This window comes from Natator depressus, chromosome 1 (genome assembly GCF_965152275.1).
Source record: "Natator depressus isolate rNatDep1 chromosome 1, rNatDep2.hap1, whole genome shotgun sequence".
In the NCBI taxonomy this organism is placed as follows: Eukaryota; Metazoa; Chordata; order Testudines; family Cheloniidae; genus Natator; species Natator depressus.
Window position 1 is genome coordinate 257,542,917 of NC_134234.1, and position 19,772 is coordinate 257,562,688.

Sequence of the window (19,772 nt, forward strand, 5' to 3'; positions counted from 1 at the left end):
TATGAAGTGTTGGGGTATTGCTGCTCTATCTAATAAATGTGGGGCTTGTAGTGACTGGCTAGCAGTCTACTGAGCTACTAATGGGTTTTTTTTCCTGTGAGGACTAAATGCCTGAATCATCGGCCCAAACTATCCATAATTGAAGCACCACTAAATGTGTCTTCAGTGCTTTTTTGCTGTGTCTGAGAATAGGGTGCCCTGGTTCATTTGGATAGTTATGATAGCTGTAACCGGGTTTGTATGTTTTTGTAGGATATTTTTAAGCAGGCAACAGAAGATCGTCTAACAAGTGCAAAAGAGCTGCCTTACTTTGAAGGGGACTTCTGGCCCAATGTGCTGGAGGAGAGCATTAAGGAATTAGAACAAGAGGAGGAAGAGCGGAAGAGAGAAGAGAACACTAGTAATGAGAGCACGGATGTAAGGAGACTCCTTTTACCTAACTCTTCATGATATTTCTCCATCTTTTCTTATATCTTCACTTAGTTTCCCTAGGTCCCTGGTGCAGAATTAAATGTTAAGGCTTAAAACTTCCATTTGGGGGTGGTAATAACTGTCTTTAGGCTTATCTAAAATGCATGTTTATTTTGAGACTCAGCTCTCCCACTTTCCCAGATGGTGCCCATTTCCCCCTCCTGTTTCCCTACCTGTAAGTTGAATTCTTGCTATCATTCTACTTAATTGGGAGCCAGAAAATCATTGTGTGGGAGCCTTGGAAACCATTCTCAGCCAGTTTATCTTCAGATTCAGGTGGACACATTGTGTCACTGGACTTTAGCCTTGGTTTGTCTTAATTGCTATGAGAGTGCTGTGTAGTGCAGAATGAGCGTAACAGTGAGTCCATGACTGACATTTTCATAGATTGCAAGGCCAGACGGGATGACTCTGGTCATCTAGTCTGACTTCCTATATAACCCAGGCCATAGAACTTCCCTAAAATAATTCCCAGAGCAGATCTTTTAGAAAAATATCCAATCTTGATTTAAAAATTGTCAGTGATGGAGAATCCACCACAATCCTTGGTAAATTGTTCCAATGGTTAATTACACCTTGTTTCAAGTCTGAATTTGTCTGGCTTCAACTTCCAGTCATTGGATCATGTTACACCTTCCTCTATGAGAGTGAAGAGCCCATTATTAAATATTTGTTCCCCATGTAAATACTATAGGCTGTAATCAAGTCACCCCCTTAACCTTTTCTTTGTTAAGCTAAATAGATTGAGCTCCTTGAATCTATCACTATATAAGGCATGTTTTCTAATCCTTTAATCATTCTCGTGGCTCTTCTCTGAACCCTCTCCAATTTATCAAGATTCTTCTTGAATTGTGGACACCAGAACTGGACACAGTATTCCAGCAGCAGTCGCACCCAGTGCCAAATACAGAGGTAAAATAACCTCTCTACTCTACTCAAGATTCCCCTGTTTATGCATCCCAGGCTTGCATTTGCTCTTTTGGCTGCAGTGTTGCACTGGGAGCTCATGTTCATTATCCACCATGACCCTCAAATCTTTCAGTCATTGCTTCACAGGATAGAGTCCCCAACCCTTTAAATATTACCTACATTCTTTGTTCCTAGATGTATACATTTAGCCATATTAAAATGCATATTGTTTGCTGGTGCCCAGTTATCAAGTGATCCAGATCGCTCTGAATCATTGACCTGTTCCCAGTTTTTGTCATCTGCAAATTTTATCAGTGATGATTTCATGTTTTCGTCCAGGTCATTGATCAAAATGTTAAATAGCGTAGGGCCAATAACAGTCCCTGCAGGACTCCACCGAAAATGCACCTGCTAGATGATGATTCCCTGTTTAGTTATATTTGGAGACCTGTCATTTATCCAGTTTTTAATCCATTTAATGTGTGCCATGTTAATTTGTCGTAGTTTTTGAATCAAAATGTCATGTTACCAAGTCAAATGCCTTGCAGAAGTTTATTACGTCAACACTACTATCTTTATCAACCAGAGTTGTAATCCCATAAAAAATATACCAAGTTTGACAAGATCTGTTTTTCCATAAACCCATGTTGAATTGCATTTATTACATTACCTTCTTTTAATTCTTTACTAATTAAGTACAGTATCAGCCACTCCATTATCTTGCCTGGGATTGATGTCAGCCTGACAGGCCTGTGATTACCCGGATCATCCTGTTTACCCTTCTTAAAAATTGGCACAGCATTAATTTTCTTCTAGAACTTCCCCAGTGCTCCAGGCCTTATTGAAGAACGTCATTAATAGTCTATCGAGCTCCTCAGCCAGCTCTTTTAAAACTCTTGGATGCAAGTTATCGGGACCTGCTGATTTTAGAATGTCTCACTTCAGTAGCTCCTGTTTAACATCCTCGAGAGGTACTAGTGGAATGGAAAGAATACTTCTGACATTTCTGCATTATTCTTAATGATTCTACCATTTCCATCTAGTAATGGACCAATATCATTGTCCGGATTCTTTGTCCCTAAAACATTTTTACAAGTCCTTATTGTCCTTATCTCTGCTGGCCATAGATTTCTCCTTGTGCCCCTTGGCTTCCCTTATCAATTTTCTACAATTCCTAACTTCTGATATATATTCATTTCTATCACCTTTCCCTTCCTTCCGTTTGTTATATATTTTTTACAGCTGCCTTCATTTCCTCTCTCAATCAGATCGGTTTTTTACGCAGTACAGCCTTGTTCCTTGATTGTGGAATTGTGGCTTTCTATGCATCTAGTAAGGTGTTCTTAAATGATTCTGAACTGTCATTCACATTTTTCAGATTAAATTCTTCCTCCCAGCTGAGTTGGCTCATAATTGTGTTCAACTTTGTGAAATCAGCACCGTGTGTGTGAGATATATATAAAAACTGGTCTGGCCTTTATTCTGCTTGCGTATTATAAATGGGATCAAGTCATGATCACTTATACCTAAGTTACCATTATTTTTTAGTTCTGTGATCAATTCCTCTTTTTCTGTTAAGACGAGGTCTAATAAATAACTCCCCCACGTCGGCTTGCAACATTTTTGAGTTTGGAAATTGACATCTATGATGTTTTGAAATTCCAAGGATGTTTTTAGTACTGGCAGCATAAGACCGGCAGCATATGTCACTCAAATTGAAGTCCCCCATGATCACAGTTTTTTTCTGCCCCCCCACAGATCATAGAGAGGTAGATAAGGAGGCAGTCATCCTGTTCCTTAGTGTGATTTGGTGGTCTGTAGAAGACACCAACTGATACCCCACGTGTGCTTTATCTGTTAGGATATTGATGTATGAGCATTCAGGATCACTTTTGTCCGAGTTATGAGTGACTCAGAAACAGGTAATGCCATTTTCAACATAGGGTGCCCCTCCTTCTCCCCTTTTGCCCACTCAGTCCTTTCTGAGTAGATTATAACCATTCATTTAACATTCCAGTCATGTGAATTTCTGTGGTTATGCAGTCTTTCAGTCTCTAACAAAGGTGGTCTAAAAGTTGTGAGAGTCTAAGATCAATTGAGGGAGATGATCAGGGTTTAACTTGACCAGCTAATATCCACCCAGGATATTCTGGATCCTCGTTTGGGTTGTTTTTTTGAAGCTATGAAAATCAAGAAAGCATTTCACTGAAACTAAGGATAAAGCAAAAAGATCAATCAAGGCTAAATCAACAAGTTAGTAGATTTGAATTAAATGATCAAATTAGTGAAATCATCAGATTAATTCAACAAATAATTAGTCCTTATAAATCCAAAGAAGGGATCTACAGAGGTGGCTGTCAGTTCAGTTATAAACACCAACTAAGAATTTTACCAAGGTTTAGTCAGTCTGAACTTGGATCTGGTTAAATATTTGATACTGAAAACAAACTGTATAATTTCTAAACCACAACCAAATAAAAGCTTCCTCTTTAGATTTCAATTCACTTAGTTCAGTTCAATTCAATTAGTAGTAGCTAATCCTCCCTCCCTTCCTCCCACCCCTTTCCAAAAAAAAAAAAAAGCAACTAAAATACAGGTCTCTACAGAATACTTTGATAAGCAGAAGTCTGACAACCCTGACTTAGCAGTTTACATACCCTAGTTTACAGCTGACAGTTTTAAATTGCTTAGGACTCGGAAGACAGAAGTTGCTTTAATGAGTATTTTTGAGACTTTGTTGTAGGGTTATTTAAGCCGGTGGAACTTACTTTCTGGCAGCTTCCCAGGGTCGACTTGACTGATGCTCATGTACTCAGCTACATTTTTACACCCTAAAATTAAAGAATGAAAAAGGCTGGGATGTCTCCCAGCTAATAAAAGTAAAAGACGAAAAATAGAAAAAGGGAAAAGATACTCAGGATAACAGAGGGTTTGCGTAGTATTCTAGGCTCTTTAGAAATAGAAGCGGGAACTGCAGTCAAGGGGCCAGACAGCGATGTTGCTGACAGTGCTGCTTGCTAGCAGGCTTTTTCACATGCAGGTAGACTGGCCAAAGCCCGGCATATTTGTTGATGATGTGACGTCCTCCCCCAGAGGTGATCAGTCTTGGGATTCTAGAACTTTAGCCTTTCCTCAGGTGGCTTGCTGATCCTAAAGGCAAGACTTCTCAGTCTTACCCTTAATTCTTATGGTATTCGTATGCCGCTTTGCAGCACCTTCCTCCAAGGCCTTTGGACAAAGCAGATGAGTCTTCCCTTGAAGCCATGCCGCTTGATCTGATTGTGTTTGAGTTAGGTCATCTTTTTGGCTAGCATCTGGGGGAGGGAAGAGAGAGAGTGAGTTTTGCTGAAACCAGCAATTTTTTTGATAAGTGTTCAGTTTTTTCATTCATGGAACATTCCGAGACCACCAAAAATATCAAATACACTTCTAAGGAAGCTGATACGGCCTTGTCCAGGTGAAAGGGTCTTGAGATGGTATTATGCCAGCAGTTTATGGAAAGTTCAGCACCAAATAAGTGTAAATATCTTAAGGCCAGATCTCACCTTTCTTCTTGCAAACAAGAGAGTTTAGTAATCTTTATTTAGGAATTGGGGATTACATCAAATAGCTTCTTTTTGGAAATTTTCATCTTGACAAAGTTACTTTAAAGTTTATCAGAATAAAACCCACTGAAGAAATAAAGTTTAAAGTCTGTATTCCCATACCCAATTTCTCACATAAAGTACATAAAAAGCATCTACAAAAGGGACTAGAAGGCATGACTACTCATTAGTGAGCTGTGATCACACTAGACTAGAAATGAAACTGACTTTTGTCAGTTTCAATTGAAATTGTCACCCCCCTCCAGCTTCCATTATCCTCACATACACATGTTAATCAAGATCAAACTGGGAGTAAAACCCATTTCTTGGACATAAAGACAAAACTTGGTATAAATCTCCGTTGGAGGCAGTCTAGAGAGATGAGTTAACCGGAATAAGTGGTTAGGGAGGCTTTGCTGGTGGGAAGATGACAGAAATGAGAGAGCCCTTAAAGTCACTTGGACTGTCTACTCCTTCCCCAGGTCTCTGGACAGTGCACTATCATTCCTTATGTGTTCTTCAGTGACTTCTCCAGCTTTAAATGTATCAAGGTTGTTTGTTACATCCCATGGAGATGATTCCACAATCTAATAGAGCTCACCATTAGAGAACCTTTTTCTGATTGGCCGTCTTTGATTAATTTTATCCCTTTTCTCTGTTTTACCCCTTCAGTCCAACCTAAACAAATATCTCTTTTGGGTGTTTACACTCTTCAAATACTTTTTAGATGGTTATATTGCCACTCTGGCATCTTTGGAATGACTCTGATCAAATTAATTCAGACTTCCAGGACAGTTGGTAAGAACATTTTCCTAGCTTCTTAGTAAATTGTGAAAGCTTTTCTTATAGTTCTCCAATGACTGGAGGTGCTAGCCTAATAAAGTGCTTTAAATTTTGATATATTGATTTACTGTCTTTTTAAATAATTGTCAGAGGCACCTAAATGCCTCTTATTATTCTACAAATTCAAAGTTATTGGCTTCTCTGGCAGGTGAGTAAGGGAGACAGCAAAAATGCCAAAAAGAAGAATAATAAGAAGACAAGTAAAAACAAGAGCAGCTTAAGTCGTGGCAATAAGAAGAAGCCTGGCATGCCCAATGTCTCCAATGATCTCTCCCAGAAGCTGTATGCCACTATGGAGAAGCACAAAGAGGTAAAAGCCGTTGGATTGAGAAGTATCTACTGTTTGAACAGCCAAGTGCACAAACACTGAATATAGAATTTAGTAAGAGTACGTATTTGTAGATGGAATCCCCATCTAGACGCTTTCCTATCAGGGCTATGGGAATAAATACAGATCACAGTTGTGCTGTGTAGAGAACTTTCATAAGTAAAAGTCTTTGCTGTGCCAGATTGGACCATTGGTCCATTTAGTTCAGTGGTCAGTATTTGCATCAGAGGAAAGCGGGGGGGGGGGGGGCATAGTGCACTTGGTGAATTATGTAGTGTTATATGTGCAGAAGTGGAAATTCCTTCATGACCCATGCAAGTAGTCTGCTTGATGTGAAGCCATCCCACCCATCACAGCATGCTAACATCAGTAGTCGTGAAATGACATTTACCATGTAGTTAAGGTTGATGGCCTCTTGGTCAACTGCTGATTTTAACTTCTGCTTTACTTTTCAGGTCTTCTTTGTGATCCGTCTCATTGCTGGCCCTGCAGCGAACTCCCTGCCTCCCATTGTTGAGCCTGACCCACTCATTCCATGTGACTTGATGGACGGGCGTGATGCCTTCCTCACCCTTGCTAGAGACAAGCACCTGGAGTTCTCCTCACTACGAAGAGCTCAGTGGTCAACCATGTGCATGCTAGTGGAGCTGCATACCCAGAGCCAGGACCGCTTTGTTTACACCTGCAATGAATGCAAGCATCATGTAGAAACCAGATGGCACTGCACTGTCTGTGAGGTATGCCTGATAAGGTGTTTTTTCCCCACTAGCTCTGGGCACCAAGGTTAAGGAGACTCTTCACCTAAAGTCACTTCTAAACCTACATTCATAGCAATGTCTGTCCAGTCTACATTGTGACAGTTTGGAATGGGGGGTGTTAAGTGTGCTAGCCTGAGTGAAAAGTAGCTATGCTGCTGTATGCCCCCAAAGGCTACAATCACTTTAACCATGCCTATTTCATTTAAATCTTCACTCCTCCACCAGTAAATTGACTGTGCCCTAAATTCAGTTCTGAGAAACTGCAAATATAATTTGACATTCTGCCTCCCACATACACCTAAATAACCAAATTCTGGGTTCTCGAGTTAGTGAATTCTGGTAGTTTTCTTTTCTTAACTAATTTTAGGAATACCAGGCCCCCTACCATTTGGCAGGACTTCTGTCCTCCTCAGAATTTCAAAGCCCCTTTACCTCCCATCTCTTCTCCATGTGGCCCCTCTGCTTTGTGCTCCCCTTGCTCACTGGGAAAAGCAATCTGCTCCTCCCTCTCCCCTTCTTAAAGAAGTGGCACTATTGTGCCCCACTCCTCTTTTGAAGAAGAGCAAGCAGATGAGTGGCTACTCTGTTCCCTGAGCTCCTCCTTTTCTCCGGGGAAGGAGCCAGTGGTCCCCTGACCCCACTTGGTCAGGTGAGATTTCTACTGGCTCAGGGCAAACAGGTTTTCCAAGCCATGGCTATTGGTCTGTATAAATGTCAGATACTGTTTTGCCCACACACTTTTCACTGTTAGTTGTTTGGACTTCTGCCAATACCTGGGCACAGAGGACATTATAAATTACCTGAAAGGAAAATATAAAATTATTAGTGATACTTTCCAGATGATCCAAAGACTGGGAGAGTGGTAAATAATGGCCAACACAGGTCACTGGTCATAGGGGACTGTCTTGGGAAGCAGTCACTCTGAAAAAGACTTGGGCATCGTGGTGGATAATCATCTGAACATCAGCTCCCAATGCGATGCTGTGGTCAAAAGAGCTAGTGTGACCCTTGGATGTATAAATGGGAATATGAAGCAGAGGGAGTTTTATTCTCTTTGGCACTGGTGGGGCTGCTGGAATATTGTATTCAGTTCTACTATCCACAATTCAAGAAGGAAAGTGATATATTGGAGCGGGTTCAGAGAAGAGCCACAAGAATGAATAAAAGATTGGAAAATATGCTTACAAGCAGCTCAGTTTATTGAGCTTAACGAAGAGATGTTTAAGGGGTGACTGGATCAGTTTAGAGCTACCTACATGGAGAAAAGAAATGTGATGAGTGCCGTTCAATCTAGCAGGCAAAGGTATAACAAGATCCAATGGCTGGAGAAATCTACACTAGAAATAAGGTGCAAATTTAAGTGACAGTAATTAGCCATTAGAACAATTTAGCATGGGTTGTGATGGATTCTCCATCACTGCAAACTTTGAAATCAAGACTATATGTGTTCCTAAAAGCAGTGGTCTAGTTGAATAGACATTAATCCAGGGAAGTTGTATGTCCTGTGTTACACAAGAGGTCAGACTAGATGATCACAATGGTCCCTTCTGGCTTTATAATCAACAAAAAGGCCAATTTTTCCCCCTCCCCCAATCACAGTCCATATCCCTTGAGTGACATGACCCCATTTGTATATTTATTGTGTCAGGTTATGTAGACAGCTGTTAAATTTTCAAAATGTTTTGTCTGTTTCCAGGATTACGACCTGTGCATCACCTGTTATAACACTAAAAACCACGACCACAAGATGGAGAAATTGGGCCTTGGCCTAGACGATGAGAGCAACAACCAGCAGACTGCAACCACCCAGAGCCCTGGTGACTCCCGCCGCCTGAGCATCCAGCGCTGTATCCAGTCCCTTGTCCATGCCTGCCAGTGTCGTAACGCCAACTGTTCACTGCCGTCCTGTCAGAAGATGAAGCGAGTTGTCCAGCATACCAAAGGCTGCAAGCGCAAGACCAACGGAGGGTGCCCTATTTGCAAACAGCTCATTGCTCTTTGCTGCTACCATGCTAAGCACTGCCAGGAGAACAAGTGCCCGGTGCCCTTTTGCCTCAACATTAAACACAAGCTTCGCCAACAGCAACTTCAGCACCGTCTGCAGCAGGCCCAGATGCTCCGAAGGAGGATGGCAAGCATGCAGAGGACCGGTGTGGTAGGTCAGCAGCAAGGATTGCCTTCACCGACACCAGCCACACCAACAACTCCAACAGGACAGCAGCCCCCAACACCACAGACCCCACAACCCCAGCCGCCACCCCAGCCTGCCTCGCAACCCCAACCTGCACCTCCCAATACTATGCCACCCTACACCATGCCGAGAACTCAACCTCCTGGTGCTGTGTCCCAGGGCAAAGCAGGTGGCCAGATAACTCCTCCAACTCCACCTCAGACTGCTCAGCCACCAGTCCAGGGTCCTCCTCCAGCTGCAGTGGAAATGGCCATGCAGATCCAGCGAGCAGCAGAGACTCAGCGTCAGATGGCACAAGTTCAGATTTTCCAAAGGCCAATTCAGCACCAGATGCCCCAACTGAATCCGATGCCACCAATGGGGATGAACCCTCCCCAGATGGCCAGAGGGCCTGGCGGTCACATAGATCAAGGGATGGGGCCAGCAGGAATCCAGCAGCAGCCACCGTGGGCCCAGAGTGGGTTACCCCAACCACAGCAGCTCCAGCCAGGAATGCAGAGACCATCCATGATGTCAGTAACCCAGCCAGGGCAGCCTATGAACATGGCGCCTCAGCCAGGAATGGGTCAGGTTCCTGGTGCGCCTCAGCCAAAACCAGCATCTCTGCCCCAGGCAGCCTTACAAAACTTACTGCGGACTCTCAGGTCTCCCAGCTCCCCCATGCAGCAGCAGCAGGTGCTTAACATCCTCCACTCCAACCCTCAGCTACTGGCTGCTTTCATCAAGCAGAGGGCTGCCAAGTATGCAGTGTCTCAAAATCCACAAGGTATGCCAGGGCAGCCTGGAATGCCACAGGGGCAGCCAGGGCTTCAACCACAGCCAGCCATGCAAGGGCAGCAAGGAGGGGTGCACCCAAACCCAGCCATGCAAAATATGAACCCCATGCAAGCTGGGGTCCAAAGGCCCAGCATGCCCCAACAGACGCAGCAGCAGCAGCCTCAGCAGGCCATGGGTGGGATGAACCCTCAGGCACAGCCGATGAACATGAATCACTCTGGGATGTCTCCGCAATTCCGGGATCTTCTAATGAGACGGCAGCAGATGATGGAGCAGCAGCGCCATCAGCAGCAGCAGCAAGGAGCAGGCCCGGGGTTGGGGCCTGGGATGGCCAACCATAATCAGTTTCAGCAGCCCCAGGGTGTCGGTTATGCGCAGCAGCAGCAGCAGCAGCAAAGGATGCAGCATCATATGCAACAGATGCAGCAAGGAACTATGGGACAAATGAGCCAGCTTCCACAGGCAATGAGTGCAGAGACAGGAGCCAGTTTGCAGCAGGCTTTCCAGCAGAGGCTACTTCAGCAGCAAATGGGATCCCCAGCTCAGCCCAACCCTATGAGCCCCCAACAGCACATGCTCCCCAGTCAGGCCCAGTCCCCACACTTACAGGGCCAGCAGATCCCTTCATCGCTCACCAATCAAGTGCGTTCTCCACAGCCTGTACCCTCACCACGACCCCAGTCCCAGCCCCCCCATTCCAGCCCTTCCCCTCGGATGCAACCTCAACCTTCTCCACACCATGTGTCTCCGCAGACCAGCTCCCCACATCCAGGACTGGTAGCTGCCCAGGCTAACCCCATGGATCAGGGGCACTTTGCCAGCCCGGACCAGAGTGCAATGCTTTCTCAGCTTGCTGGCAATCCAGGCATGGCAGGCCTCCATGGTACAAGCGCCACGGAACTGGGGCTCAGCTCCGATAACTCAGACTTGAATTCAAACCTTTCACAGAGTACACTAGACATACACTAGACACATTGTAGCATTTTGGGAGCAAAAAAAAAAACTTATTTTCTCAAGACTTTTTGTACTGAAGACAAATTTTTTTGAATCTTTCTTAGCTAAAACAACATTTTTCCCTGGAACACATCCGAACTCTGCAGCAGTAGTTTGTGGTTTTAAAAACAAGAAACCAACAAAATAAACCTGAGGGACAATAGAATACAAAGAATATATTTTTGTTATGGCTGGAATCATAACCAGTCCTTTTTCTTGTTTTTCCTCGCATGCGTGCGTTGGGAGGTGGAGGGGAAAAGGGTGGTCTTTTGGCCGCTGACTAAATTGGCCCCCTTCTCATGCCTCCAATAGGTTTTATTTTTTTTTAAATTAATGAAAATATGTAATATTGATAGTTATTATTTACTGAGGCAGATGGTTAACATTTTCCCTATTCTGGTTTTTCTTCACATCACTGCAAAAAACCCACAGGAGAACATTTCCTAAAACCGGAGGACAAAAGGGGTTAATGTTGCTTTAAAAATACATTACATATATATAAATATATATTAAAAATAAATACCAGTTTTTTCCTCTTTGGTTGGAAAGATGTCAATTCTTTGAAAAAATGTAAAAATATTAAATAACCCAGTCCCCTCCTGAAGTCTACTTTTGTCCTCCAAGAATTTTCTATACAAGAGTCTGAGCTTAAAAAAAAACTTCAAGTATTAAAATAATTTGTACAACATTTTTGCAAATACACAGGGGCAGCTGCCAAATGGATGTAGTATATATATTGTGGTTTCTGTTTTCTTGAAAGAATTTTTTTGTTATTTTTACATCTAACAAAGGAAAAAAAATAAAAAAGAGGGTAAGAAACAATTCCGAGAGGATGATTTTAACCTGAGAAAAGTCCCTGGGGTTTCTTCTTTATGCTTGCTTTCTCTCTCTCTCTGTCCCCTTTCCCCACCCTCTTCCACTTTCTGTAAAACTTGAAAATAGAAAGCAAAAAACCCTCAAATGTTGTAAATCATGCAATTAAAGTTGATTACTTATAAATACGAACTTTCGATCACTGTATAGACTGTTAAAATTGATTTCTTATTACCTATTGTTAAATAAACTGTGTGAGACAGACAGCCTGCTTTTTACTGCTTCCCTTCTCCTCTCTCCCACCTATGGTGCTTATTTTTAAAATGGTGAGGACAGCGGAGTATATGCTGCTTAAACTTTTGGTGGTCAGAAGTTGGAGAATTATTTAATGTACATTTGTTTTTGCCATTTTTTTAAAGCAAATTTACAGTCTGGGGTTGTTTATAATTAGCATTAGAAATGCACATTTTGGAAGACTCTGTAATTGTATCGGCTCACTCTGTAATTTACCGAAACAAGGCATGGTCCCCCTCCATTACCCATTTGCCATCCCAGCGTGCTGGGTTCCCGTTGGTGTGTTTGACTAGGTTAGCATCTTAAGTTCCACAGGCCGCTCCTTAATATGAAACCCAAACTTCTGCTTGGGTGATACAAAATTGAAAGACCACGTTCCTGCTGGAGTACTCTGTAGAGCTTTTGGTGCCAACCTTGTGACTGTCAACACTTGGAGCTGGGCGTGTGATTCTCAGCTTGCGTAGATGTACCCACACTGGCTCTGCTCAAGCTAGTGCGCTTAAAATAGGAGTGTATCGGGGTAGCACAGGCTGCGGCTCAGGCTGGCTGCCCAGGTACAAAGCCAGGGGATCCTGTTGGGGACGTCTTCAGGGCAGCTAGTCTGAACGGACACCTCTTCTATCCTGGCTATGCTATTTTTAGCATGGTAGCTTGAGTACAACTATGTGTGTTGAGTGTCGCAAACTCAGCTCCCAAGCGTAGGTGTAGCCTATGGGTCAAACTGGAGGAATAAGGTGTGGGTAGTGAGTTGTGAGAGAAGACTGAAAGAACGAACATTGTTTGCCACAAGCTATGGGAAGGCAGGGGAATAGGATGGCTACGTGGAAGTATTTGATTGGTCTAAATACCAACAAGGAAGAGAAATACAGTGTAGAAATGAGTATAACTTGGGCTAAAAGACAAAAATACACCTACTAGGTAGAGACTACATGAAAGCTGGTGGGGAGCCCTCATTAGGGTCCATGGAAAGCACTCCAGTGAGAAGCTTGGGATTCTCTCAAGTATTGTTAATACAGATCACCACTCCTGAACTGTATCTACACATTCCACACCAAGCCAGAATTCTCCAGCCTGTTAATGCAGGCTTTCTGTTGTGCCATGGAAAGGTGCAGGGCAGATTGGAAGGAACTAAGGCTGCATACACATATGCCAGAACTCCTCATCCCTCAGCCTCTAACCACAAGGTGCAGTTTGCTTCCTCCTCCAGCTAACCCTAGTTCCATAGTAAATACTCAGTTTAGTGTTAATTTGTATGTCTTTGCTAGGGATTTTAGTTCCAGGAACTATTTTGCCTGATCCCAACCTTCTTCCAAGGATGATGGCTCTGGCAAAAGTTTAGCGTGCCCGTTTTCTAACCTAAAATTTCCAGTCTGTCCTGCAGGGCCAGTGCCTGAAGAGGCTTCAGTGAAGACTGTTTCCTTAGCTAGTGCTAAATCTGCCCTAAATTTACACCCTGGGTAGGCAATGATCAGTCTCTAATCGGATCCATTATGGGGGTCAGAGGGAGGGAGACCCCAAGAGCTTCAGGGTGGATTTGAGTTGTGACCAGCTTTGGCTCTCCTTCAAAATCCCAGCGGCAGGTTGTCACGGTCATGGATCTGCAAGGTTTGGTGTCTGCCCCAGTGTGTAACCAGCCCCTTGGGGGCTGAAGGGGTAACTCCCCAGGATCCAAACAGTTCCACAGGGAAAGGCCCATAGCCTCTGAGACAGGGCCTTTGGGGGCTGGGGATTCCTATTTTTCTGTGTGGCTTCCTGCAACAAGTCCAGCTGAGCTAGGCTCCTGTGGGAGGCTTGTTCTTCACCCCTGGAGGGAGCAGTGCTTTGATAGATATTTGCAGCAACACCAAGCCAAGTCCCCTGGCATACAGCATCTGAAAGTCCATAGGTCAGCATCAAGAAGCAAGGGTTAAGACAGAGTTCAGACGTGAGCGTTGGCTCCCTGAGTCATGCCGCTGTAGAAGCCAACTCTGCTTCCTTTCTCTTCCTGTTCTTTGTCCCCATCCCAGGGGAGAGCACAGCTCTTAACACAGCATGTGAGGCCTTTCCCCTTTGCTCTCCAGCAGGGAGCCAGTTTGCCTGCGGGGGAGGTGAGGAGAACGTTGGTGGCTAGGCATCAATGTCCTGGCCATTGGGGTTTCCTTTGTGTCTTCTGGCTCCTCCATTCACAGGTGTAGACTTTATTCAGTTTAATGGCGCTGATATCCAGACCGACCATTGCAAGATTCCAATACCTTGCCCCTTCCCTTTGCAGTTAGTGCATAGCAATACAAAGCCCAGAGAGAAACTGAGGTGCTCATAGAAATAAAAAACACTACCAAAATTCCCACATTCATCACTGTCACCAAGTGTGTCTGTAGGCCACAGGGGGCTTTGGCTTTACTGCCATGAAGAATTGCATCTACCTCCCTCTTTCCTCCTCCTTTCCTGGATTCTAACCTAGCGTGAAGGTTATACTTTGCTAAGTTAGTAGAACAGGATGTCTGGCAGATACTGCTAGAGAATTGGAAACTGATTAGGAAAATCCTGTGTAACAGCAAGAGGAAAGTTTTCTACGTGGACAGCACAGATAGTGTATTTCTATCTGTGTCAGCACCTGTCCTGGGCACTATGAACTGTAAGGCAGTAGGGCTGTTAAGTAACTTTCCTTTCCTTCAAGGGGGAAGAAGTTTGTTTGTCCATGCTCACCTCAATTTAACATCCCACCTCTGTGTTCCCAATGCCCTTGAAAGGCTTCTCCTTCATCCTAGCCAAGCTGCTGGTGTCTATTTCAATCTCAAGGAGAGTGTTCTGTCCATGGCTCGGAAGCCTGCATTCCTTGTGACTGGAGAGTCCCAGAGCGCCAGGCTGTAGGCCTGCTTAGGAAGTGCTTCCCAAAGATGCAGTGGTGCTGCAGCCTCCTGCAGAAAGTGGCCTCAAACTTCAAGCTGAGTAAAACCAATGCACTGTGGGGTTGGTCAGGCTATCAAGGCTAAGAGGCTGGAGGTGCCCTTTTAGCTACTAACCTAATGGAACAAAATCCTTCAATAAATCTCTCAGATAATTATTGGGTTAGTCATGTGCAGACATATCCTAGGAGAGAGGATCTGTATGGGCCATCTACAGGAGCTCTCCTGTATTACTTCTCCTGACTAACTCCCTGCTATTCATCAGTTGCTGTGAAGAACAGGGGGAGGGGTCTGTTGGAATTACTTAGAGGTGCATCATCTCAATCAGCTTCCTCTGCTGCTGAACCTTACTGATTGATTGATTGAGAAAGGGTGGGGAGAATTTTTCCTCTTCCACCTGCTGCTTTTTGCTTCATGGCCCTGGGATTGCTGGAGTTTCATTTAAAAGGGAAATGTGTTTGGTGTTACCTGCCTTTGCAAACACGGCTCTCCTTTTGGGGTTGCTCTGGTGTGACCACAACCAGTGTATCAGCAGCAACTGCAGGAACACATCCATCCCAGTGCTGCACCTTTGAGCACTCACCACACTGAAGTGGACTGATATTGAGAGATGCTGGTCAGTAAGATCCTATACATCTGAAAACCTTGGCCCTGGTGTATTGTCCTCCCTGTGTTCTATTTGTTCCAGAGGGGTTGAGTTACACATTTCATTAGTTTAGACCTAAAGCTATTTGTCAATAAGCCACCTCTAATGTCTGAAACTATTTTGATATATATGTCATTAGGGATCCATTTAATGTGATCTTCAGGGCCATTATTTTTTTAAACTCCGCTAACATGCCTCCGTGCTAATCTGTAGTCACCTGTGTTGACTGCGTGCCCTAAACTAACCCTAGTCAGAGTATATACACACAGTAACACAATAACATGCTTGCTTGTCTACCAAGTGTGAACGTCTGCTGTGTAATTCACACTCTTCCTGGAGGAGGCATTTGCAAGTGACTGTGCTTTGCTACTCACTTTGTTATTCATCCATTGTTGTGAGCTGGAATAATAGCCGGAGATGCAGTTAGGCGCCCATGAGGTGCAGTGGGGTATCTTGCAAGCTGACTGCTCTCACTGAATTCTGTTTTGTTCAGAGTCAATATTGTATGAATGTTAACAATCAGTTTAAAGAAACTGATCTTAGCTGAATTCAGAGTTATAAGGCTCTTCTATCACTGCCTTTTCATTATTTTGGCCATGCAAGCATGATATAGGATTGTCTGTTTCTTTGGGTGGGGGATTGTTGTAGGGGTGGTGATACCTGGCATTGTCAAATACCAAAATAAGGATTTTTAAATGCATGCAACTCCCCTTACAGAAGGTGAATGTGTGTGTTTCACATATAATGTATAGGTGGGAGGCCCTGTACACATGGCCAAAAAGCCCTTTGCAAAAATCTTTTGCATCTTCTCTCTGCCAGCTTCATTTTTTTTTTTTTTTTTAGGCCACAAGGGACCACATTGATCATCTAGTCTATCCTGTATATCACAACTTATAGGATTTCACCCAGCAGTTCCTGTATCCCATCCAATAACTGCTCTTTGAGGTAGAGAAGAGAGAGAGAGAGCACACACGCCAGTCTGGATTTAAAGATGCGTTGTTTAGCACTTTCACTGCACATTACACAACAAAGCCCTCTCCAGGGCTGCTAAGCATTGAAGAAGGGATTCATAGAGTTTGTTTAGCTTTCTGGTTTTTTACATTAATAACTTGGATGAGTGGATGCCATTTTTCTGGAAGGATACTCTGCCCGAATGAAGATCTTTATATTGTGTTAGTAGCTAGAGGTTTCCCAGCATGGATCAGGGCTCTATGGGGCTAGGAATGGGATTTTTTTTTTTTTAATATTCCCATCCCAAAGAGCTTCCAACCTTGGCATATAATGAGACAACCGGTGTATTCAACAGACAAATGAAGAGGGGGACAAGGTGACAGTGAAGAGACCTTATTTAGTATAATAAATGCCACTGGCAGCACCCAAACTGGCTATTGGAGCTAAACTGCTGGAGGAGAGGGGTTTGGGCTCAATTTTTTTTTAATCTCTTGTTTAAAAGCCTAACAAACACCACCACACCTTAGACTAAGGGCTGGGAGAGTGGCTGCTGGCTTCTCCAAGGAACAGCTGCTATTTCTAAAGGTTTTTTTTGTTTTGTTTGTTTTTTAAAGTTGGAATGTCTGATGTTTCTGACAGGTTTCAGAGTAGCAGCCGTGTTAGTCTGTATTCGCAAAAAGAAAAGGAGTACTTGTGGCACCTTAGAGCCTAACCAATTTATTTGAGCATAAGCTTTCGTGAGCTACAGCTCACTTCATCGGATGCATTCAGTGGAAAGTGTAGGAGATCTTTTATACACACAAAGCATGAAAAAATACCTCCCCCCACCCCACTCTCCTGCTGGCAATAGCTTATCCTTACAATGTGTATGATGATCAAGTTGGGCCATTTCCAGCACAAATCCAGGTTTTCTCACACACACACACCCCCTACACACACACACAAAAACCCACTCTCCTGCTGATGTTTCTGAGGCAGTAATGGAAGAGGAGCAATTGCCAACCAAATGCCCCTTTTCATCCCTTGATAAATTACTTTTTAAGCAGAGCCTGTAAAAGCAGCTGGTGATGCGTCACTGTGACTCCCTCCACTTCAGCCCAATGTGGAGGACAGGAATAAGGTGACCGGATGTCCCGATTTTATAGGGACAGTCCTGATTTTTGGGTCTTTTTCTTTTGTAGGCTCCTATTTTACCCACCCCATCCCCTGTCCCGATTTTTCACACTTGCTGTCTGGTCACCCTAGACAGGAAACAGGCACCAGCCTCAGGGAGTGGAGCTGTGGGAGTGAGAGGCCAGGCCGGATTTAGGGGCAGGTGACCGCATGGAGTTCCGGGCTTGGGGGGTGCTGGGTTCGGGGTGCTGTTTCTGTTAGTGACAAAAGGAAAAATAGAATGTTGGAAGTAACATTTCAGGTATTCTATATGTGGATCCATTTTTTACTAACCTCCTAGAATGTTCTGGACCTTCATAGAATCTCATGGACCTTTCCAGACTTTGAGAACTACATGTTCCTGGAACCTCCTAGAACAGAGGTGGGCAAACTACGGCCCCTGAGCTCCTGGCCCAGGAGGCTCGCCCCCAGCCCCTCCCCCGCTGTTCCTCCTCCCCCCAGAGCCTCAGCGCACCATGCTGCTGGTGTAGTGTATTAAACGGCTCCGTGTAGGGACATGCTACTGGTCGCAGTTACGGAGAGCAATTTACTACACTCCACCGGTGCAACGCTCTGGGCGGCGCAGCTGTAGCACCGCCAGCCACCGGTGCTCTGTGCTGTGTAGTAAGGGGGCAGGGAGTGGCGGGGGGTGGATAGAGGGTCGGGGTGGGGGTGTGGATGGGGTCGGGGCGGTCAGAGGGTGGGGAGCAGGCGGGTTGAATGGAGGCAGGGGAGTTCAGGGTGGTGGTCAGGGGGCGGGGGTGTGGATGGGGGCGGGGTGGTCAGAGGGTGGGGAATGGGGGGGGTTGAATGAGGGCAGGAGTCCTGGGGAGGCCCCCGTCAGGGGGCGAGAAGCAAGGGGGGACGGATGGGGGGGCGGGGGCACAGCCTTCCCTAACCAGGCCTCCATACAATTTCCGAAACCCGATGCCCTCAGGCCAAAAAGTTTGCCCGCCCCATCCTAGAATGTTGTCTGCCATGCCCTCACGGGTATACAAGGGGCAGGGCGTCGTCAGTCAGTCAGTGAGATATAAGAATTAACTGCAGTAGTGTCCAGCTGTGATATTGTGAACCTTGTGTAATTGTGAAAGTATACTTGTGTTTTAAGACTTGAAGAGTGTAAGTAGTGACTATATGACAGGGACGACTCATGCGTGCAAATTGTGCATCAAACCATGAAATGGGCTACAAATGCAATAAAAAATAGAGTATTCAAAAGTTTAACAAATGAAATGTGGGCCACTGAAGATGCTCCTCGCCTGGGGCGCCACATGGTCTAGGGTCGACCCTGGTGAGAGGAAAAGGGAACCAGCCGGCAATTACACCGGCTAAGAGTGGCCCATCCAACTGGTTCTGTCAGTCATACAAGTACAAGCCCTAGGAAGGCAACTAGGAACAAAGTGGTGAAGGTGGCATTGATGTCACTGAGGATTTCACTTGGGCTGTAGGCAGTGCCGGTGCTAGCCCATCGGTGGCTCTAAGTAGGAATATTTTGGGGGCCACCCCACCCACAATACATACTATTAATTAATAGGGTCTCCTGGGAGCTGCTTAGGGCCCTAAGCAATTGTGTAGTCTGCTTATGCCTAGCACCGGCTCTGGCTGGGGGACCTTTTTATTGTCTTGGAGTTATCAGATTAAAATGTTATCTCAGATAGATCAGTGTTACCCAAAGCAGAAAAGACACTGGTTGTAACAGAGCCATTTCAATACATTTTGCTGTGTGGAAAAGTCCTCAGAACTACATAGCAGGTGAGAGAATGAAATAGTTAAACATCTTGTCTATGAATATTGAAATAGGACACTCCTATTCTTGAAATACATGTCCGCATACTGACTTGTGGCTAACAGTGTAAATCACGACCAGTTTAGTTTTTGGTTCCAGTTTGTGTGCTGACAAGGCTTGACAAACACTCCTAAACCCTTATGCCTGTTCTTTTGTGTCTGCTTTGAACATGGACCTGGAAAAGTCACGTTTTGCATCTGCTCTCTCAGTTGCTCTTGGTCTATTGCGCAATTTAAAAAATGCTACGTTGTTTAAAGGGTGCCTCTTCCTTCGATTCCATCCCCTCCAACACGTCTGCCATGTCGCGCACACCATCCCTGTAAGTCTTCTGACATGTGGTCATCCTGGGGGACCCCAAAAATGTCCTGGGGGCCTGGTAGTTCCCTGTCAT

The 19,772-nt window shown here is 44.7% G+C and overlaps 1 protein-coding gene across 4 annotated transcripts in view; it reads left to right on the forward strand.

The window, feature by feature from the left end:
• EP300 (EP300 lysine acetyltransferase) overlaps positions 1-11,927 on the forward strand; it is a 130,272-nt gene extending 118,345 nt beyond the window's left edge. For 3 of the 4 annotated variants that reach the window (XM_074941654.1, XM_074941650.1, XM_074941651.1), the window contains 5 exons: positions 253-417; positions 1,309-1,383; positions 5,956-6,117; positions 6,591-6,872; positions 8,590-11,927. In XM_074941654.1, coding sequence (XP_074797755.1) covers positions 253-417; positions 1,309-1,383; positions 5,956-6,117; positions 6,591-6,872; positions 8,590-10,830 — 2,925 coding nt within the window. In that variant the 3' untranslated portion in view covers positions 10,831-11,927. The remainder of the gene's footprint in view (positions 1-252; positions 418-1,308; positions 1,384-5,955; positions 6,118-6,590; positions 6,873-8,589) is intronic. The other variant, XM_074941652.1, reaches the window with a different exon arrangement.
• Positions 11,928-19,772: the final 7,845 nt, after the last annotated feature.